The following is a 17,145-nucleotide window of genomic DNA, read 5'->3' on the forward strand; positions in this document are numbered from 1 at the left end:
TGTGTGGCAAGAGGTATGCCTTTATGTCGTACACCCCAAAAGCGCGATCAAAATTGGCTCGTTGTCGTGTCGCTGCGTTGTTGTTGTTTTGTTTTTTTTCCGCGTTCTTTGCATTCCTGACTAACTTGCGTCGGCATCATCAGCAACGCGTCTCGAAGCGCCTCGCACCGGCGCGATTCGATCACGAATCGATGCTAAGGCAAACGCGTCTCCCGCTTTGCAGCGTCTCTCATCTCATCTTCCCCAGCTCCTGTCCGTTCAAGTTCATAAGCAGAGACGTCAACGCAGACAAGACCCGCCCGCGGCGCTCGCACTGCTGTCTCCCATCGCATCGCTCAAAAGCGTCCGGCGTGTCGCACCATTTAATCTCCGGGAAAAGTGTAGTGAGATAAATGGTCGGTAGAAATAGAGAGAGAAAGAGGAAGAGAAAGTGGCGGGACGTGCGTAGCAGTAAGTGGTCGCTTTGAGCAGTTTTCGAGCGACCAGGGGGATGGTTTAATCAAAATGGACGTGCCTCGCATGCCGTCCGCGCCGTGTCGCCCTCCCCGCCCGCACCGAGTTATTCAGATGAGCGCGCCTATCTCTACACAAGTGGTTTGGCCGCCACATTACGTCACCCTCTTATCCTCGTTTTTTCAATCTAGCCGTGTCGCAAGTGCCGCTGTCGGGGAATGCTGGACGACCGCGGACAGCGCGTGGAAGTGGCGTTCGTTTTGGCGGATGGGTTGGGAAAATGGTTAAACTCGAGGAAAAGTTTTCGTGCTTCGTTAAAAAGGGGGAGGGGGGTTCATGTGTGTGCGTGTGCGTGCGTGCGTGTGTGTTTTGTATGTGTTGTTTTAAATGGGGAAATGGGAGTGTTGCATGTATTGTTAATCTCTCCCTGAGTAAGACGCGGCCATGATGGGGGAAAAAAAAGACAACGGAAGAGAGGGGTTTGCAGTTTTGGTTCCAATGGTTATACCCATTCATATAAAACTTCGATAATTTCCCTTTGAGCGAGGGAAATCGGGGGGGGGGGGGGGGAGAGGTTGGTAGGTGCAGTGGTGAGATCTTCAAGTACGTAATATACGCAACGAATAAAGATTAAAAGAAAAGTTGTCACCAGGTGTCGAAATGGTACTGAAAGTACTGTCGAATAAATGCGTGACTGATTTTTTTTTTCTTCATTTACCACGAACTTTGCATGACTAAAGATTGCCACCACGCCGCCTCCAAAACCCATGTACCTCATTAAAACAAATTTATATTAATTTTAAGCCCGGTGAATAGACCTAGAAAGACAGCAAGAAATACGAGACGTAAACTGGATCAGCATACAGAAATCGTGCAGGAGACGGGGATCACCCATTTATTTAATTTTTTTTTTAATTTTTGTTTTTTAATTTAATTATTACTTAAGGAAGAGCACTAAAGCGAGCCGGTGCAAATGATTGCCTTGGCGCCCTTCTCAAGGGAAGCTGTGGCAACCTCAAATCGTACCAGAAACGCAAGACAGAAATGTTAAAAAAATAAGAAATCGCGCGAACGCTTGGGTTAGTTTACATATGAATATAAACCACGTGTGTAATAAACGAGCGTCCACCCGAAAAACGCTTCTTCCAGAAAAATGCAGAGTCACAGGAAGCCGGTAAGCCGTCCTGAAACGTCCGCAAACGCACGTTTTTCTACAAAAAAAACAAAAAACAAAGAAAACAGTGCCGGTACGGTCGCGCGCGCACGCATCCAAGTCAGTGCCCATAAACCCCTTGACTGCGAAAAGCCTGGGTAACGTATGCAGGCGAGACGTCCAAAACCGCGGCATCTCCGACAGCCAGCCGTCGCCGAGCCGTTTCCGGTCAGCATGGGAACGCCACGCGCCTTCCTCAATGCCTCGCTTATGCGAGCAAGGGACTTCCGCAAAAAGAGAGCTCGCCGACGGTGCACCCGCCGACCAAGATCTCCACGAGACCGGACACTCGGGCAATGGATTGCCGAGGATGCCGAGAGCGAGCGGGGAGGCGCTCTCGCTCCGTTACGGCTCGAGATGGACCGAATGGAAAGGCAACGACCCAAGCCAAGCCAACCACGATACCCCATTTCACCCAACATAAAATAGCGGCCAGGCTCTTTGAATCAACCGCGAAAATCGGTTTCTTAACCTATCGCGTTCCGATTTTGTAGAGCGTTAGCCACAGGTGGTGCATTTTTTCCATAAAATTCGGAAAGAGCGAACTTATTTGAGGGAAAAGTAAAAAAGGAAAAAGGCTTAACTGCTATGGAAACGCAAAGAAGTTACCGGTCTTCGAGCGATAGGGCGCCCTATGGTCTGATGACCGGTGGCTTCGCCGCGTTTACATAGGAGTTAAGCCTTTTTTCTTTTTTTTACTTTTTCCTCAGGCAAGTTCGCTCTTTGCGAAATTTATAAAAAAATTGCACCACCTGTGGCCAACGCTGTACAAATTCAGAACGCGATAGGTTAAGAAACCGATTTTTGCGGTCGATTTCAAGAGCCTGGTCACTATTCGGGACACGGGGTAGATTACCTCAGTTGTGGAACTCCCGCGGATGGGGGTACAACCCCCTCACTCACTTCCGTCCGTCTCCCGTCGTTTGAAGCGCCATCTAGATTGTCGTTTCTTAACTGCGTGTTCCATAGAATACGAGGGAGCGTCATCTATACGCTGTGCTTCGAAACGTGCGTATTCCATGGAATACACTGCAGTTACCGTGGCAGCCGTCCGGCGGCGCGTCGACCGACGGGAGGCGAGTCGTGGTGAGTGAGGGGGGGGGGGGGGGGGGCACTGGCTCGTGCAAGCGGCATCTATGAGCAGTTCCATAACTGAGTTAATCTAAGTTGTAGAGTTGTACGAGTTGTAGATGAGTCTTACGCGGAAGCGCCTACGCAGTTCGTACCGGACGTTGTATCGCACCGTTACGGATGTGCGAAAACGGTTCTCTAAAACTCTCTAATAACGTCGGTTTCACCTTACGATAGCGAACGCTACGAGCGTTCCAGCCAACACAGTGCCGAGAACCTGTAACGCGATTAAACACCCCGCCCGTCGCGACGTTCCTAACGAAGGTCACGTGACAGTCATGCGCCATTAGATTGGCTTGGATCGGCTTGGCTTGTAGCGTCCTCCGTGATCCATCGTAAGCTGAAACGAAGCGTAGTCACGAACGCGTTGCGTCACGGAAAGTCACGATCGAGTTAACCAATGGGGAGCCGGGAGAACGCGACGCCATCCCCGTCACTTCGTGGGACAACCAATGAAGCGTCGGAGACTAGGCGCGAGCGCGTATAAGGACTATCGCGGTCGGCTTAGCGTTCGGTCCATCCGAGAGAAAACTGCGAGAGAGCGGTCGGCGGGATTCTTTCGGCCGTCGGACCCGCCGCGAGCCGTAGCTTCCGGGAGGACGCTGCTCAGCCGATGCGTGAGACGCCGGCCGCCGTTTCGTCCCGCGTCTCGATGCGCTCTTCCTCTTGTGTTTATGTGCGCGTGTGTGTGTTTTTATCTCCTTCGAAAAGCAACATCTTAGATGCTCCCTCTCCATTCCCTCGTCTCTTTCTCCCGTCGTCCCTCGAGAATTCTTCCCCCCCTGCTTGAGCGAGTGGGCGAAGCAAGCGGCGAAGGATGGTCCGAGATTCGTGTGTCTGTTTTGGGGAAAAAAAAGAATAACATCGGCGAGTGAGACCCTCTTTCGCGTCGGTAGGGTGCACTCGTTTGAGCGTGCATCGTTGGTAGACTCCCTGCGCCGCGCGGAACGAACGTTTTGTTGCTTGCGTTGTTTCTCGTGCGTGTGTATGTGTGTTTGTTCGTTATGTTGATGTCGTCCTTTTCTCCTCATTCCCACAGGGAGAAATGGTTGGGCGTTTGTCGTGTTCGGTGAACGCTGCCTTTTTTTTTGTTTCGTGTGTGTTGTTGTGTCTGTTGTCCCTGGATCGCGAGCGCGTTTTGCGCGTGGTTATTTTGTTCGAGGGTGCCGTATCGGTGCAATCTTTCCGGTCCCGCGTCTGCATATTTCAGTCTCTGTGTGAGTGCGTGCGTCCGTTCGCTTGTTGCTGGCGAGCTTAAACGGAAATCTCTGACGCGTTCATTCTGAGATTGGTCTCGCCCTGCCCCGCGTGGATTCTTTTTGTTACCGTATGTGCTTATACGTAATCGTTCTTGTATCCTCTCGTGATTCGTGTATAGGTTCCTCCGCTCCTAAATGAAGTTGTAAAAACAAAATCTACTCCATGTTGATTAAAAACCGGAGGTTGCGTACGGGTAAATGCAGTAAAACCTCGACGGTGATTAATTTTTCGATGCTAATTCGCAGCTGATGGTATTCTTTAGCCGCATAGTTTACGGCGTTATTCGGCAGTTGTTCCAAATCGCTACGACTGCTGCACCTAACCTACGTTATGCAACTCCTACAAAAAAAAAAAAACAAAAAAAAAAACAAGAAAACACCGAGTTCTTTTTTTTTCTTGTGAAGTGGGCGAGGGTTGCAGCGGATTAGCATGTATAGAGCAGGGGTCTTTCAACTTTATAGTTAGGGGGCCAGATTATCTGTCTTTCGCAAACTCTAAAGTAAAAAAAAAAAAAAAAAAAAATTAAATCAGAAAAAAAAGCACCCTTTATGGTCTTAGATACTGATTTAAATAGAAAAAAAAAAAACAAATTGGAATCAAATTAAAATCCAAGGCGGAATAATATAAAGCCTACATGCGAATAAAAAAAAAAAACGTGCGAGTGATGCAGTTCACTATATAGCATAATTTAGTATTTCGCTAATCACGGCATTGTACAAGAATTGTAGTCCAGAAAACTCACCCGGCATAAATCCAAGTGCATAAGAACGTTAGCTTATTCCCAGAGGGCAGAAGACTAGTGAGGATAGTTCGACCGATGGTGGCCATACGCAATACTTATGACACGGGACATTAGACACGTTGCAGTATAGAGGTTTTTTTTTGCGCTTGTCCGTGTCTACTCGCTTGTAATTGTCCCCTGTGTCGCGCAAAAAAAAAACACCTCTATACTGCATCATGAACCAACTAGGCCAACAACAAGTTTTAATTAGACACGTTATACGTGAGAACGTAAAATAATTTTGACATAGTTACAAAGACCTAAAACAGGGGACCAGGAGTGGAGATGCCGGTGGTGACCATGTGCAGTAAATATGACACGCAATACCTATCAAACAAGGCGATAAGAACCAGAACGAATACGAAGCACTACACGCGACTATCTTTCTTTTTTTTTTTTTTTTTTTGCCAGCGGGACTGGAAACGGGCCGTGGGCCGGGCGTCGCTACAAGGGCGGCGGCCAGCCACGGACCGGTGAAGTGCGCTGCTGTATGCGCAGACTCTTCCACCTCGCGCGATTATGGTTACCGCGAACGCGCTGTGCCATAGCCTCCTCTATACTGACAGAACCTGGCAGATCGCCACGAGAAGCGGCTGCCGAAATTGAAAAAGGTAGAGAGGCAGACAACGGATGAGAGGAGAGCCACGTGACGGGCGCCCCGCTGCGGCGAGATGCCGAAACACACTTCTCCCGAGCGATAAAATGTCCGCTCGTGCTCATCGCGTTCCTCGAGCTACCGCTTTTTTTTTTTTTCCCGTCGGGTTTGAAAACCATGTTTCGGGTCCTCGCCGCCGCAAAAGCTGTGCGCTGACGTTCAGGTTTCCCCGAGAAATGCTCTGTGCCACCAGACCCTCGCGCTCCAAATCTGCGACCGGGCACCCTATGGCTCCGTCGTCGAACTGCCAGGCTTTGTGAGTATAGGGGAGGCTATTGCAGAGCCCACACGTCACGTGGAGAGACGCGAGCTTGTTCGTAAACAGCGACAACAGCTCACCTTGTGTCTGAAGGAAGGTGCCGTAGTTGTTCCGCGCATCGGCGTTTCTGGGGTCGCTTCGCAGCGCCATCCGGTGGAGTGACTCCGCCCTGGCGAGGCTTCCCTGATCGGCCGCCAGGGCGGCCAGTGACGAGTACGCCTCGCAAAAGTCGGGCTCGAGCTCCACGGCCCGCTCGAGGAGGGTACGGGCCAGCTGCTGATTGCCTCGCTTGCTATAAACGCGCCGTCAAAGAGAAAAAGAAAACAAATACAAGATTTCTTTATATATGATAAAGCTCAGGTGCCCAAGTTCAGAATGAGAGTTGGTACTTGCTTTTTGCTCATGACGTTTCTGTTTACTATTTTTTTTCAATTCTTTTTTTTTTGTGAAGTTCAGCAGACGTTAATGGAATTTAACGGGAAACGTTTCTTACCTAGATTATGTGGTGCAATGTACTTTTTATTATACACCATTTCGGGTATTATTTTCGTTAAATATAACGGGAAATTAGATTGGTAAATAATTATACACATGTTCAAGTTTGCCCGCTAGATATGAAGGGCAAAGGGATCTTTTATAATTATAAACCTATTGGGGCTTCCACCGATAAATTTAGCAGGGCAACTGAGTGTCACACTTTCGCGTTATAAAAATCTTAGTTACTATGGTCTAGTACTCACGGGTCTAGTATCGAAGTTACCAATTGTACACTACAAAGTACACTAAGGCATAGTACATAAAGTCCCACAAAGTACACCAAAACAACAAAAACACTAAGGTCTAATATACAAGATCCCAAAAGTACGCCACAAGGCACACTAAGCACCCAAGGTCTGACGAAGTACTCCAATGAGTACGCTAAGGTATGGTATCCAAGCTCCCTAAAGTACACTTCAAAGTACGCTTACCTCTAGTATCTAAGGTTTCAGAAAGTGCACCAAAGTCTAATATTTATGGTCCAAAAAGTACACCACAAAAAGCAGTAGAGTCTAGTATCCGAGCTCCTGAAAGTACTCTAAGAAGTACATCAGGATATAGTACCCCTGGTCCCACGAAGTAAAACAAATAGGGTATCTAAGGTCCTAAAAAGTACACTAAAGTTTAGTACCCAAGGTTCCACAAAGTGTACCGAAAATTACAGTAAAGTCTACTACCCAAGCTCTTAAAAGTACACCACAATGTAGGCTAAGGTCTAGTACCCAAGGTCTCAAAAGTACACTACGAAATACACTAGGGTCTAGTACTCCAAGTCCTATGAAGTACAGCAAAGTCGAGTATCTAAAGGCCCAAAAAGTACACTAAGGTTCAGTACCCAAGGTCCCACAAAGTACACCAAAATGTAAACCTACGGTACCACAAAGTACACCAAAAAGTACACTTGAGGTACCACGAAGTACACCAAGGACGAATGCCCAAGGTCCCATAAAAGAACGTGCACGCTCACGAGCTGTCCTGCGTGAAGGTGTTCGGCTCGTCAAAAGGATTAGCCTCTCTTGTGGGCAGATGATTGTCGGCGTTTGTACAGCGCGCTGGTGGTTCTGAGGCCAGACGACTGTACCTGAAGAGGTTGGCCAGGTTGAAGTGGGCCCCGGGATGGTTGGGGTTGATGCGAAGCGCGTGCCGGAAGTGGCGTTCCGCTTCCCGGCTGGAACTTAGCACGGCTCCGAGGTTGTTGTGGGCGCTCGCGTGGTCCGGCCACAGCCTGCAGACGTTAGGGTTAGGGTTAACGGTTAGGTTAGGCTGGAAAGCACTCGGCTATAGTCTGCGGACGTTAGGGTTAGGATCAAGGTTAGGTTAGTTCATGAAACATCCGGGCATAACCTGCAGGAGTTAGGGTTAACGTTACGCGAGATCCGGCTATAATTTGCAGACATTAGGGTCAAGAATAGGTTAGGTTAATTCATGGAAGATCCGGCTATCACTCGTAAACGTCAGATTTAGGGTTAGCGTTGGGTTAGAGAGTGCCCTGTCGTAACCTCAAGACGTTAGGATCAGCGTTAAGATTACGATAGGCAAGGTCCGACCATAATCTACAGGTGTTAGGTTTAGGGTAGAGGTTACGTTATGAAAGGCTATTGAAGAACCGACAGTAATCTGCAAGCGTTTAAGGCTGGTTTACACGGCCCCAGTTTCTTACCTTACGTCAAGAAGGCTTACGGCATAAGTTACCAGAACATCCGTGTTTCACATTAAGCGTGACTACCAGTTCAATGAGATAGCCTGGCACGCAACATTCGAGGCACGAATGTTTCGGTAACTTCTACGTAACGTAACTTAGCGTAAGAAAATGGGGCAGCGCGAATGAGCCTTAAGAAAACGGTGCCGTGTAAACGAGCCTTTAGTATGAAGGCGATTTTAGCTTCGGTTAGGTAACGCCCCGAGATGTCAAGTTTTCAGGGTTATGGTGAAGATTAGGTTAGGTTAGCTGAATAATGTCCGGCCCTTTACCAGCAGATGATAAGGATAGGGTTTTGTTTGATTTGATTAGGCCTGCCCGTAACTTGCACACGCTAAGATTAAGACAGTTTAGGTCCACTCATAACCACCAGGCAGTTATAGTTTGGGTTACGGCCATAGTTGGGGGGTAAGCAGATGTCTGGAGTCTCAGGTCGTAGTGTCGCCGCCCTGAGGCTGTGAAATGACTGGTTCTGCTCCAGCCAGGGACTTTACAAGCGTCCAGTGTCTCTCTTCTTAATTTTCATGTCCTGATATTCACGGTGTGAAACGAGGTTGCCACTTGCTTTGCGTCCTCCATTATCGTGAGTGATAAGATCTAGTCGGCGGGTTGCCCCTTTGTAAAGATAACTGAACAACGTTGGCATAGAGCTATTGTTAGGAAAAACAAGAACAACAGAAGATTAGAAGAAGCTTAACACGTAAACTCTGCGTTCTATACAATGTTTACCAGAACTCTTTAGTACATAAAGCAACCTTCATTCAAATAGGCGCCTCTTTTTCGCGAGGGTCGATCGATAGAACAGTAAGGCGTCTTTTCCTTCACGAGGCGGTATTTGAGGGGAAAGCTGCTTTACGGGTCTGGCAACGCGGATTCAGCTTTTGTTCAATAATCTTCTAGATGATGCTCCACACCACGGCGAAGTTATTTACAAAATCCCCTTTTCCCCCCCATCCTTTTTTTATTTTCCCTTTTTCGCTACGCGAGTTTTACCCCCTGCACAAGAGGATAATGGTTTGCATCGGCATAAAACATCGTTTTGCGTACCGCCAGTACATTTAGTTCGGACTAGGCTGTGTTCTTTTTATTGCGTATCTAAGCGCGATTCTAGCCTTCTGAGAAACGTGGTGCATGACTAAAGTGAACAACATTTAGAATCCAGATTAAATATTTTTCTCGAAAGAGGAAGCGTTGGGTCAAGCGTCCAAGCTTCTCTGACCTGATGGCAAGTCTGTAGTGCTTGATGGCCAGCGGCGCGTTGCCCAAGTCCTTTTGAAGGTTGGCGTAGTTGTAGTGCATCTTGGCGTTCTCCGGAAGGTCCCGGATGCCGGACCTGCAAAAACACGTCACGGAGAGAGGGCTACATTCCGCAAAGCAGTTAGGTCACACACGAAGTTGACTCTTGTTCTAGTGTGCTACGCGTGGAGGCTCTGTTGAAGGACACTACGGTTTACCACCGGATTCAAAATCATTTCGATAAAGGTGATTACTAAGCCCCGATCCCCCTCGACCATTAAGCAACAAAACAGCATAAAAAACAAACTAAGATGGGGTGCAGAACTTGTTTTATGTATTCCTAATCAGCGCAGCTATTTGGGGGAAGGGGGGCGGGGGTGTGCCTTATTTATCATAAAATTTAGAGAACACTAGAAGTGTTGTTTTTTTTTCTCGTCAAAGTTACGATTCTGAATTTTAGAGTCGTACGTCTTTGTTCAAAAAGAATAAAAAAAAAAAAAAGACCCCTACTAAAATGCATGTGCAATCAATCGATTTACACAATGCTGCTTCACGAATAAGCTGAGGTCGGCTGATGCTTGAGGCTCAAATCACGTGCCACCTTTCACACTCGCACCGCAGGAAAGTGAACAAAAATAAGTACATTAGCGAAACAAAGGCCCCCACATCCAATCTTCCAGAACCGCCTTCATTCTGATTATATATATATAAATTGAGTGAGCCCAATGCGAAGTAATTTAGAATTTGTTTCTGGTTTTCTTATTCCCTAAACGTGGTGGCATATTTTACCTTTAAACAGAACAAAAAAAGAAGAAGAAAAATACAAAGCAAGAACCAACGTTATTAGAACCAACTCAGTTCTGGAACTCCGCTGAGGAGGAGGGTTCCTTTGCGTGGCGCCTGTTAGAGGGCGCGCGCTCCACGTTAACACTCGCTATCATCATCATTGACGTCACACTTATGGCCGTTGCCATAGAGATCGTACATGGCCGTTGCATCTGGCCTACTGAGCTTACGGATGTCCGTGGCGATTCTTTGACAGTAACAGACGACTTTCAAATTGTTTCTGCTGCAGATGGTAGTCATCGGCACATCTACTATTAGAGTAGGTACAAACTTGCCCTGATTGCAGCTACCGGATTGTGGCGCCGACGAATTTGGGTTGTTCGAAACGCTTCGCGCAGTCAGCACAGCTAAGGCAGCAGCATTTTACAATAATGCAAAGCGTATGCCAAAACGGTCGTAGCGCGTTTCATGCTCAAATTGTAATTTTTACTGGCGAAAGGGCAAACATTAACCGACAACCATGCTGAGCCTCGAGAGGAGTCGGGACTCGCAAGCAGCCGCGGAGCAGTAGCAGACACAAACGCGTAGAATAATGCGCCGGCAGCGCCACCTAGCTGTAAAAAAATCGGACACGGTGTCGGACCCCCTCCATTGTACAGCGTCTATGGGAAGTTCCATAACTGAGTTGATCTAGTAACGCTGGCAAGAACCGCCGAACTCATAGATTCGAACTTACTCGAAGAGGGCCTCCCTGGACGCCCAGACGGAGTTTCGGTCGAGCGTCTTGACGGCGAGAAGCGATACCAGAACGCAGGTGAGTGCCGGGGCAGCGCTGGCCACGGCGCCGCTGAACCTCCGCTGGATCCGAGACAGCCCTTCCCCCACCAGCAGGCAGACGCCGATGCTGGGTACGCACAGATCAACGTACAAATGCAATTAATTCTGTTCAAGGCGTAGTACTGGAACATGGTCACGAAAAGTGAACGGCGCCGAAGAAAGCGAAGGACAAGAGGAAGGCGGGCCACACTGACGGAGTCGGCGCGCTTCGTCCGCGTTGGCTGAGTTCGTTGAACCTGATTACAAAAAGTGAAGAGCGAAAATAAATTCGCTTTTTTTATGGAATCGCGTTATTTCATTTGCAAGACGTTGCGAGGGCACGCCATTTTTTTTTTTGTGTCGGAGGGGTGATTAAAAAAAAAGGTGTAACCGCACAAACGGACGCAAGGTCAAGCTAAAGTTAGCGGGAAAATTTAGAACGTTACGTGACTTGACCATGTGGAAATTCGTCACGATCCCAGGTGGCACCGCGCGACACCTTTGTGTCGCGCGGTGCACCACCCTTTTCACTGTCACTTTAAAGGCCGGTTCTCACATGCAGCGAAGCGCTGATGTAGCGCTGCTCACGTGCCGTCAGCTACTTATCGTCTGCCATGAGCAACAGTTTTGACGGTGCGATACAAAGCTGGTGAACGCTCCCGTCGGCACGTGCTTAGTGCGAGGTCAGCGCTATGCTTGTAGCGCTCCGCTGCATGTGTGAACAGGCCTTAAAAAGGGACCACGAAATGATTTTTTAACTGCATCTTCCCTATAGCTTTATTTCTCAACTCGAAAAGCGAAACGATAAATCACGGAGTCGACCTGCTTGGGCACTAATGCGATGACTCAAAGCTTCCACTGTGCTTTCTTAAGCACACCATGAAACTTGTAATTCGCAAGGGATGATAAGTGCCGTTGTGGCGCAAGTTGGGCACGAACGCGAACCTAAATATTCGTCGACGGATTGATACGAGTGCGTACGTCCGTGTGACGCTGTGATCGTGTCCAATGTTTTATGCGGGGTCGGCTGATGTGTTTTTGGTACCGCGGATTCATCGCAGTGAAAAGGCAGACAGCTTTCGAAAGAAAGAAGGTACGAAAGAATCCGCTGTATCTTCAAATTTTTGTAGCAGATGCAGATGTTTTACTTCGTACCTTTTATTTTTTGGCTCACTAAACGATATGCGATTTGAAAAATTCCAATCTAAAATTTACTGCCCCGGCCTAAAAACAATTTCACGGCCCCTTTAAACAAATCACAGAAATAGTAAGGCGTATTTGAAATGAAACCCCTTTGTTAACTTCAGATTGCCAGTCTAGGTTAACGTCTACAAAGCTTAAACCCTTTGCGATTCCAGTGACATCGAGACCCCTCAAGTTCTTCTCACTTCCTTAGTCCGATTAGTAGAGATGCTCTTTTTTTTTTCGTACGTTTTACTTATCTTCAATTTTAAGTGATATCTTACCCCAACACTCTCCCATTTCGCTGCTGTCGTTCACTCGTCTACGGTCGTTTTCCGCGCACTTTTAGGATTTCAAGCATCATCATTTTTTTTTTATTCTGAATAAAAAAAAAAAAAAAGGTGTATTGAAATATGGACGCTACTGCGAAATCCTGATATCCCTAACAGAATTTCTTTTTCTGCGAATTCTACTTGATTTCTTTTTGTCTTTTCTTTTTTCATTTTAGGCTTTTCATGGCGTATATCGTAACATAAAAGCTATGCCACCTATCCCCTTCCCGGTTTTTTTTTGTTTTCGTTCTTTTCAATACCACTGGAGAGAAAATGTGTAGGTTCTCGTCCTCACCGCGTAGAAAGACACGAGAGAAAAACAAAATAAATACTACTAGAATATTCAAAGAAGCCAAAAAACGATTCCGAGACGCCAGACACCAGAGTCAGAGGAGTGCAGTAAAACTGCATGAAATACGCCATGCTTGCGGCGTCTGCCGGGAATGGGCGAATGAAAAGAATGACCCCCGTGTCGCATTACAAAAAAAATGTTGAAAAAAAAAACAGATTTAAGGAGAAGGCTGAAAAAAACACACTCGCAAGCAAAACAAGACAAAATAAAAAAATGTCCAAAAACCTGCTCTTCGCATCGAGACAAAGGCGATAAAAATGGCAGCTTTCAAAGCCTCGAAATATCTTCCGCGTGGGGTCTTTGGGGGAGAATAAATAAAATAAATAAATAAAACGCGCAACGCCAGACGACGCACGTGAACCTTGCATCATAACAAATACAAAAATAAAATTAAAAAAAAGCGGCACAGATATTAAGCAAAAAAGATGAGGGAGAACCGCAGGTCGCAAAAACAATGGCATCAACAACAATCAAAACAGCAATAAAAGAAGAAAAGATGAAGGAAGTTCAGAGTATGTATATGCCGTGCTCCCAAAAACAACGAGAAAAGGGGGAGGGAAAGTTTTCGGCTATTTCTTCGAGATTCTCCGAGATTCCACGAGATATCGGCCATTCGCAAAGTCCGACCGTGAAAGCATAGCTCGCCTTTCGCAGACGAGACCGAGTGTGATCGGACGGTGCGTGTTTATTTTTATCCCTTTTATTTACAACATCAGGACAAGCCGCGTCGGACCGTTTATAGCAAAGCTTGGGCGAGCTACCTCAAAACTCTGTTTCGCGTTTTGCTCTGGAGCGAAAATTGTGTACTTTGGCGAGCGTTCGGTTTATAAACAAAAATCGTATTTTCACTTTCATATAAAAACACACACACACGTACACAGACACAGTCAAACGTGGCGGTGAACGCCCGTGGCAACTGCGTGGGCGATTAAAAAAACGCAAGGAGCTAAGGTATTTGTTTGTTACACAAACCAATACAAGATCTTCGTCACTTTACAATATCCACTTTAGAACTTGGGCACTGAAAACAGATAAGAAAAATAAACTCTTTTAAGACACTTTGTCACTTTGAAGCTGCAGAAATATTCTCATTTTCTAACTGTGGTGTTTGCCCGGGTGCGGATTTGCAGATTGGTGCTTGGGTAGATTTTTATGGTTAATCAAAAATAATCTCTTTCTGTATGCTTGAGGGTGCGTTTCGCCGAGAAGCTACACTGCAATCGCAGCTTTGTTCGAAATTTATCAACTGTCCATCCCTTCGCCTTCTCTTCTGTTTTGGATCTCTCGTCGCGACTTAAACAAAAAAGAAAAAAGGAACGTCGTTGCCCTACCCTTAAAAAAATGTTTATCGGCGACATGCGTTCGATGTCACCAAACACCACTTGCAGAGATTACAAGTATGTCATCACTGCACTCCTTTTCGGCGTTTTCCTACTTGGTCCACATCCCGATGACGACAAGAGCGCCGGCGTGCGGATGCCCAGGTGACGGGTTCGAATCCCTGCCGAGGTGCTCGCAACCTCACGGAGGCTCATCGCGGAAAAAAACGCCGTTTAACCGAGCTGTCGGTTGCACGTCAAACGTTGTCCAGGTGGTCAGCGAAATCTATTCTCAATCCTCCGCTGGGGAATGCCAAATGCCCTTGGTTGGATTGGCACGAAAAATTCCCCAAATCTGTTTCTAATCGCTCATTAAGGCATCATTAAAAAATATAATCTTTCAGTAGAAAAAAAAAATACTGAAAATAATCGAGTTTTATTGTTTTTATAATAAACACCCGACCACAAAAAGCTTCCAGAAACCTCCAGCTTGACCGGCTAGCCTCGGCTAATGCATCAACATCACGCTACCGGGCACAACTTATATTTTGATTTTTTCGAAAACACGTACCATCGATGCAAGAAAGCACGATTCCACACAAACGGATACTGCGGCGACATGGCCTCTCACTCCAGAACTAAACCTGTTACGGTCAATTATGCGCAAGAACAAAGAGCTTTTTCATCGAAGTCCATCGCGAACTTCCGCTTATTACGCATAGTCCACGATCGTCGACTGGCAGCATCGCCCTCGAACTATAACAAAGAGAAAGGGAAGTCATAGAACTGACACATCCCCGTAATTTCTACGCGAGTTGCTCCCTCTATAGGCTTCGTTATTTTATCCGAGCACGGTTCATCGCAGCTCCAAAGAGAGATCGGCGAGCAGCAGGCGCCGTTTTTATCTTTCTTTCTTTCTTCTCTGGAAATTCAGCGTTAGAAGAGGCGCTCATTCCTTGGGCGCTGTCACCCGGATCACAGCATGGTGAGCAGCACCGGTCCTTTGCACTAATGAGAGCCGGCCATCTTTTGTTTCGACGAAAAGACAATGAGCCCTAGACGCCAAACACTCTCCCAAAAGGTTTTTTTCTTTAAAAAAAACAAAAAAAATATATATATAAGGGGCAGTGAAGACAAAACAAAACAAACAGAACAAAAGGCAAACGCCAGATAATTTAATACATGTAATGGAGAGAGACTTCACTAGAGAGAAAAATAAAGAGGGAGAGAGAAACCTAGAACGACAAAAAGAAAAGAAAAGGGGAGGGGGTGACCAGACCACTTCGTTTCATTGTGTCCTCCATCTAATTTGCGCGACGTTTCTTCCGGTTTCTTTCATTCGAAGTCTTAGAGCTCTCAACGTGTTGTTTTTGCGGAGCTTTTTTCTTCTCCTTTTTTTTCTTTTTTGAGAGAGAGGGGGGGAGGGGGGAGGGGTTGCTCCTTTCTCGACCTTTATTAAAAAGGGTATAATCCGACCGATAAAGCTGACAGTGAGAGCTGCGATTAATTGAGACGGGTAGCAATAAAACCGAATTGAAATATTCGTCGAGAGCACGCGTCAAAGAGGAGCTAAGATCTCGAGATTTCCGTCGAGATATTCGTCGAGAGCATGCGGTTTTGACGTCACGCCGACGTGGTGGCTATGTCGTTGGCACGGCGCGTACGCCGACGGTTGACTTGATGTATGGATGATTGTATTCTTCTTTCTACGGCGTGACAGCCCCCCCCCCCTCCCCCCCGCAGAAAAAAAAAAACAAAAAAACAACTGCACTTTTCCAACTGTTTTTAACTGTTCGCACCAACGACAAAGACGCTAAAGTTTGTCTGCTCCTTTTGCAAGGGTTGTGGTGACGTCAGAAAGATGCCGAGCTGTGATTGGCTCCTCTGATGGAAGGACAGTGGGTAGACCTCGAAGTGCCTCGAGGTCTACCCACTATCCTTCAATCAGAACCAATCAGAGCTCGGCGTCAATATGACGTCACCACAACCCCTGCACAAGAAGCAGACGAATTTGCACTCCGCTCATTGTCTGGAGCGCGTCCCCTAAAAGGTGCGTTTACCGCGTTCTCAAAAGTGGTTATTCCGTTTCCGCCTGATGGCGTCACGAAAGTGTCGCGCTATCGCCTGTCGCGATCCTGGCGGTGTCACAGCGGCGGGTGTGTACGTTGCAGACGCCTGTTCCGCCGCTGGTTGCTCCGCAGCCGGACAGCCGACGGAAACCAAAGCAGACGCGAGACGGGACGCCGCGACGGCAGCGACCCTGGCGCTCGCTCCTACTGTCCCCCAGCGTTTCTACAACCAACCGCCAGGAGCGCGACATCCGACGGCATGACGCGCCGGCTCTTGCGACGCCGTTTGTTGTCATTTGGGGACCGCTTTCGGTGGGTGGACAGGATAGAATGATAAACACACGAGTCGCAGATGCGCTCCAGGCACTGTACTATACGGAACGCAAGTTCGTCTGCTTCTTGCAGTGATGTCAGGTTACCAATCTTTTATTGGCCGATTAAAAAAAAAAATAGTGGGTATACCTCGAGGCATCTAGCATTGAGGTCTACGCACTATCCTTCCAATCAAAGATCGGCGTCGTTTGGACGTTACCGCAAGCCCTGCACAAGAAACAGAAGACTTGCTTTCCGCATAGAGCTCTTTACGGGAGCGAGCTACTAGATGCGCTGGCGATCGATATGGAGAAACGCGGGTTGAAAGGAAGGGCGAAGCTCACCTGGGGATGTAGAGCACGCGCTCGGCGACCACGAATCCGACAGACACCAGGAGATTGGAGGCAGGTAGAAACGGGAGCAGTGCTAAGAGCAGCGGAAGTAGAAGCCCGCACCCGCTGCTCGAAGAGTCCGTCCCGTCTTGCGAGTTGGCCTGCAGAGAGCGCGAAACAAGAACGACACCGTCGCAAATATCGAACTCGCAGCTATTGGGGAATGAATGAATTAATGGACACGGCTGGTACCCGTCAATTGGTTGGCGGCTTGCGCCACCTAGCCAAAGCTTTTAATTTAAACAATCAACAATTTTTTATTAAAAAAAAAAGAAAAGAAGAACCCTTAAAGGCTAAGCTTTTTTTAAAAAGTACGTTGCTAAATATGAAATTAATGAAGCATGGTAAAGAATACCATTCG

General features: G+C 47.3%; 1 protein-coding gene across 1 annotated transcript in view; it reads right to left on the reverse strand.

The window, feature by feature from the left end:
* LOC8037894 (protein O-mannosyl-transferase TMTC1) overlaps window positions 1-16,844 on the reverse strand; it is a 42,216-nt gene extending 25,372 nt beyond the window's left edge. Inside the window, exons 1-5 of the mRNA XM_040222162.3 lie at window positions 16,737-16,844; window positions 10,747-10,914; window positions 9,208-9,321; window positions 7,371-7,514; window positions 5,833-6,044 (exon numbers count right to left, since the gene is read on the reverse strand). Coding sequence (XP_040078096.1) covers window positions 5,833-6,044; window positions 7,371-7,514; window positions 9,208-9,287 — 436 coding nt within the window. The 5' untranslated portion in view covers window positions 9,288-9,321; window positions 10,747-10,914; window positions 16,737-16,844. The remainder of the gene's footprint in view (window positions 1-5,832; window positions 6,045-7,370; window positions 7,515-9,207; window positions 9,322-10,746; window positions 10,915-16,736) is intronic.
* Between the last annotated feature and the right edge of the window lie 301 nt (window positions 16,845-17,145).

This window comes from Ixodes scapularis, unplaced genomic scaffold, assembly GCF_016920785.2.
Source record: "Ixodes scapularis isolate PalLabHiFi unplaced genomic scaffold, ASM1692078v2 PGA_scaffold12__126_contigs__length_90152505, whole genome shotgun sequence".
Classification (NCBI taxonomy): Eukaryota; Metazoa; Arthropoda; class Arachnida; order Ixodida; family Ixodidae; genus Ixodes; species Ixodes scapularis.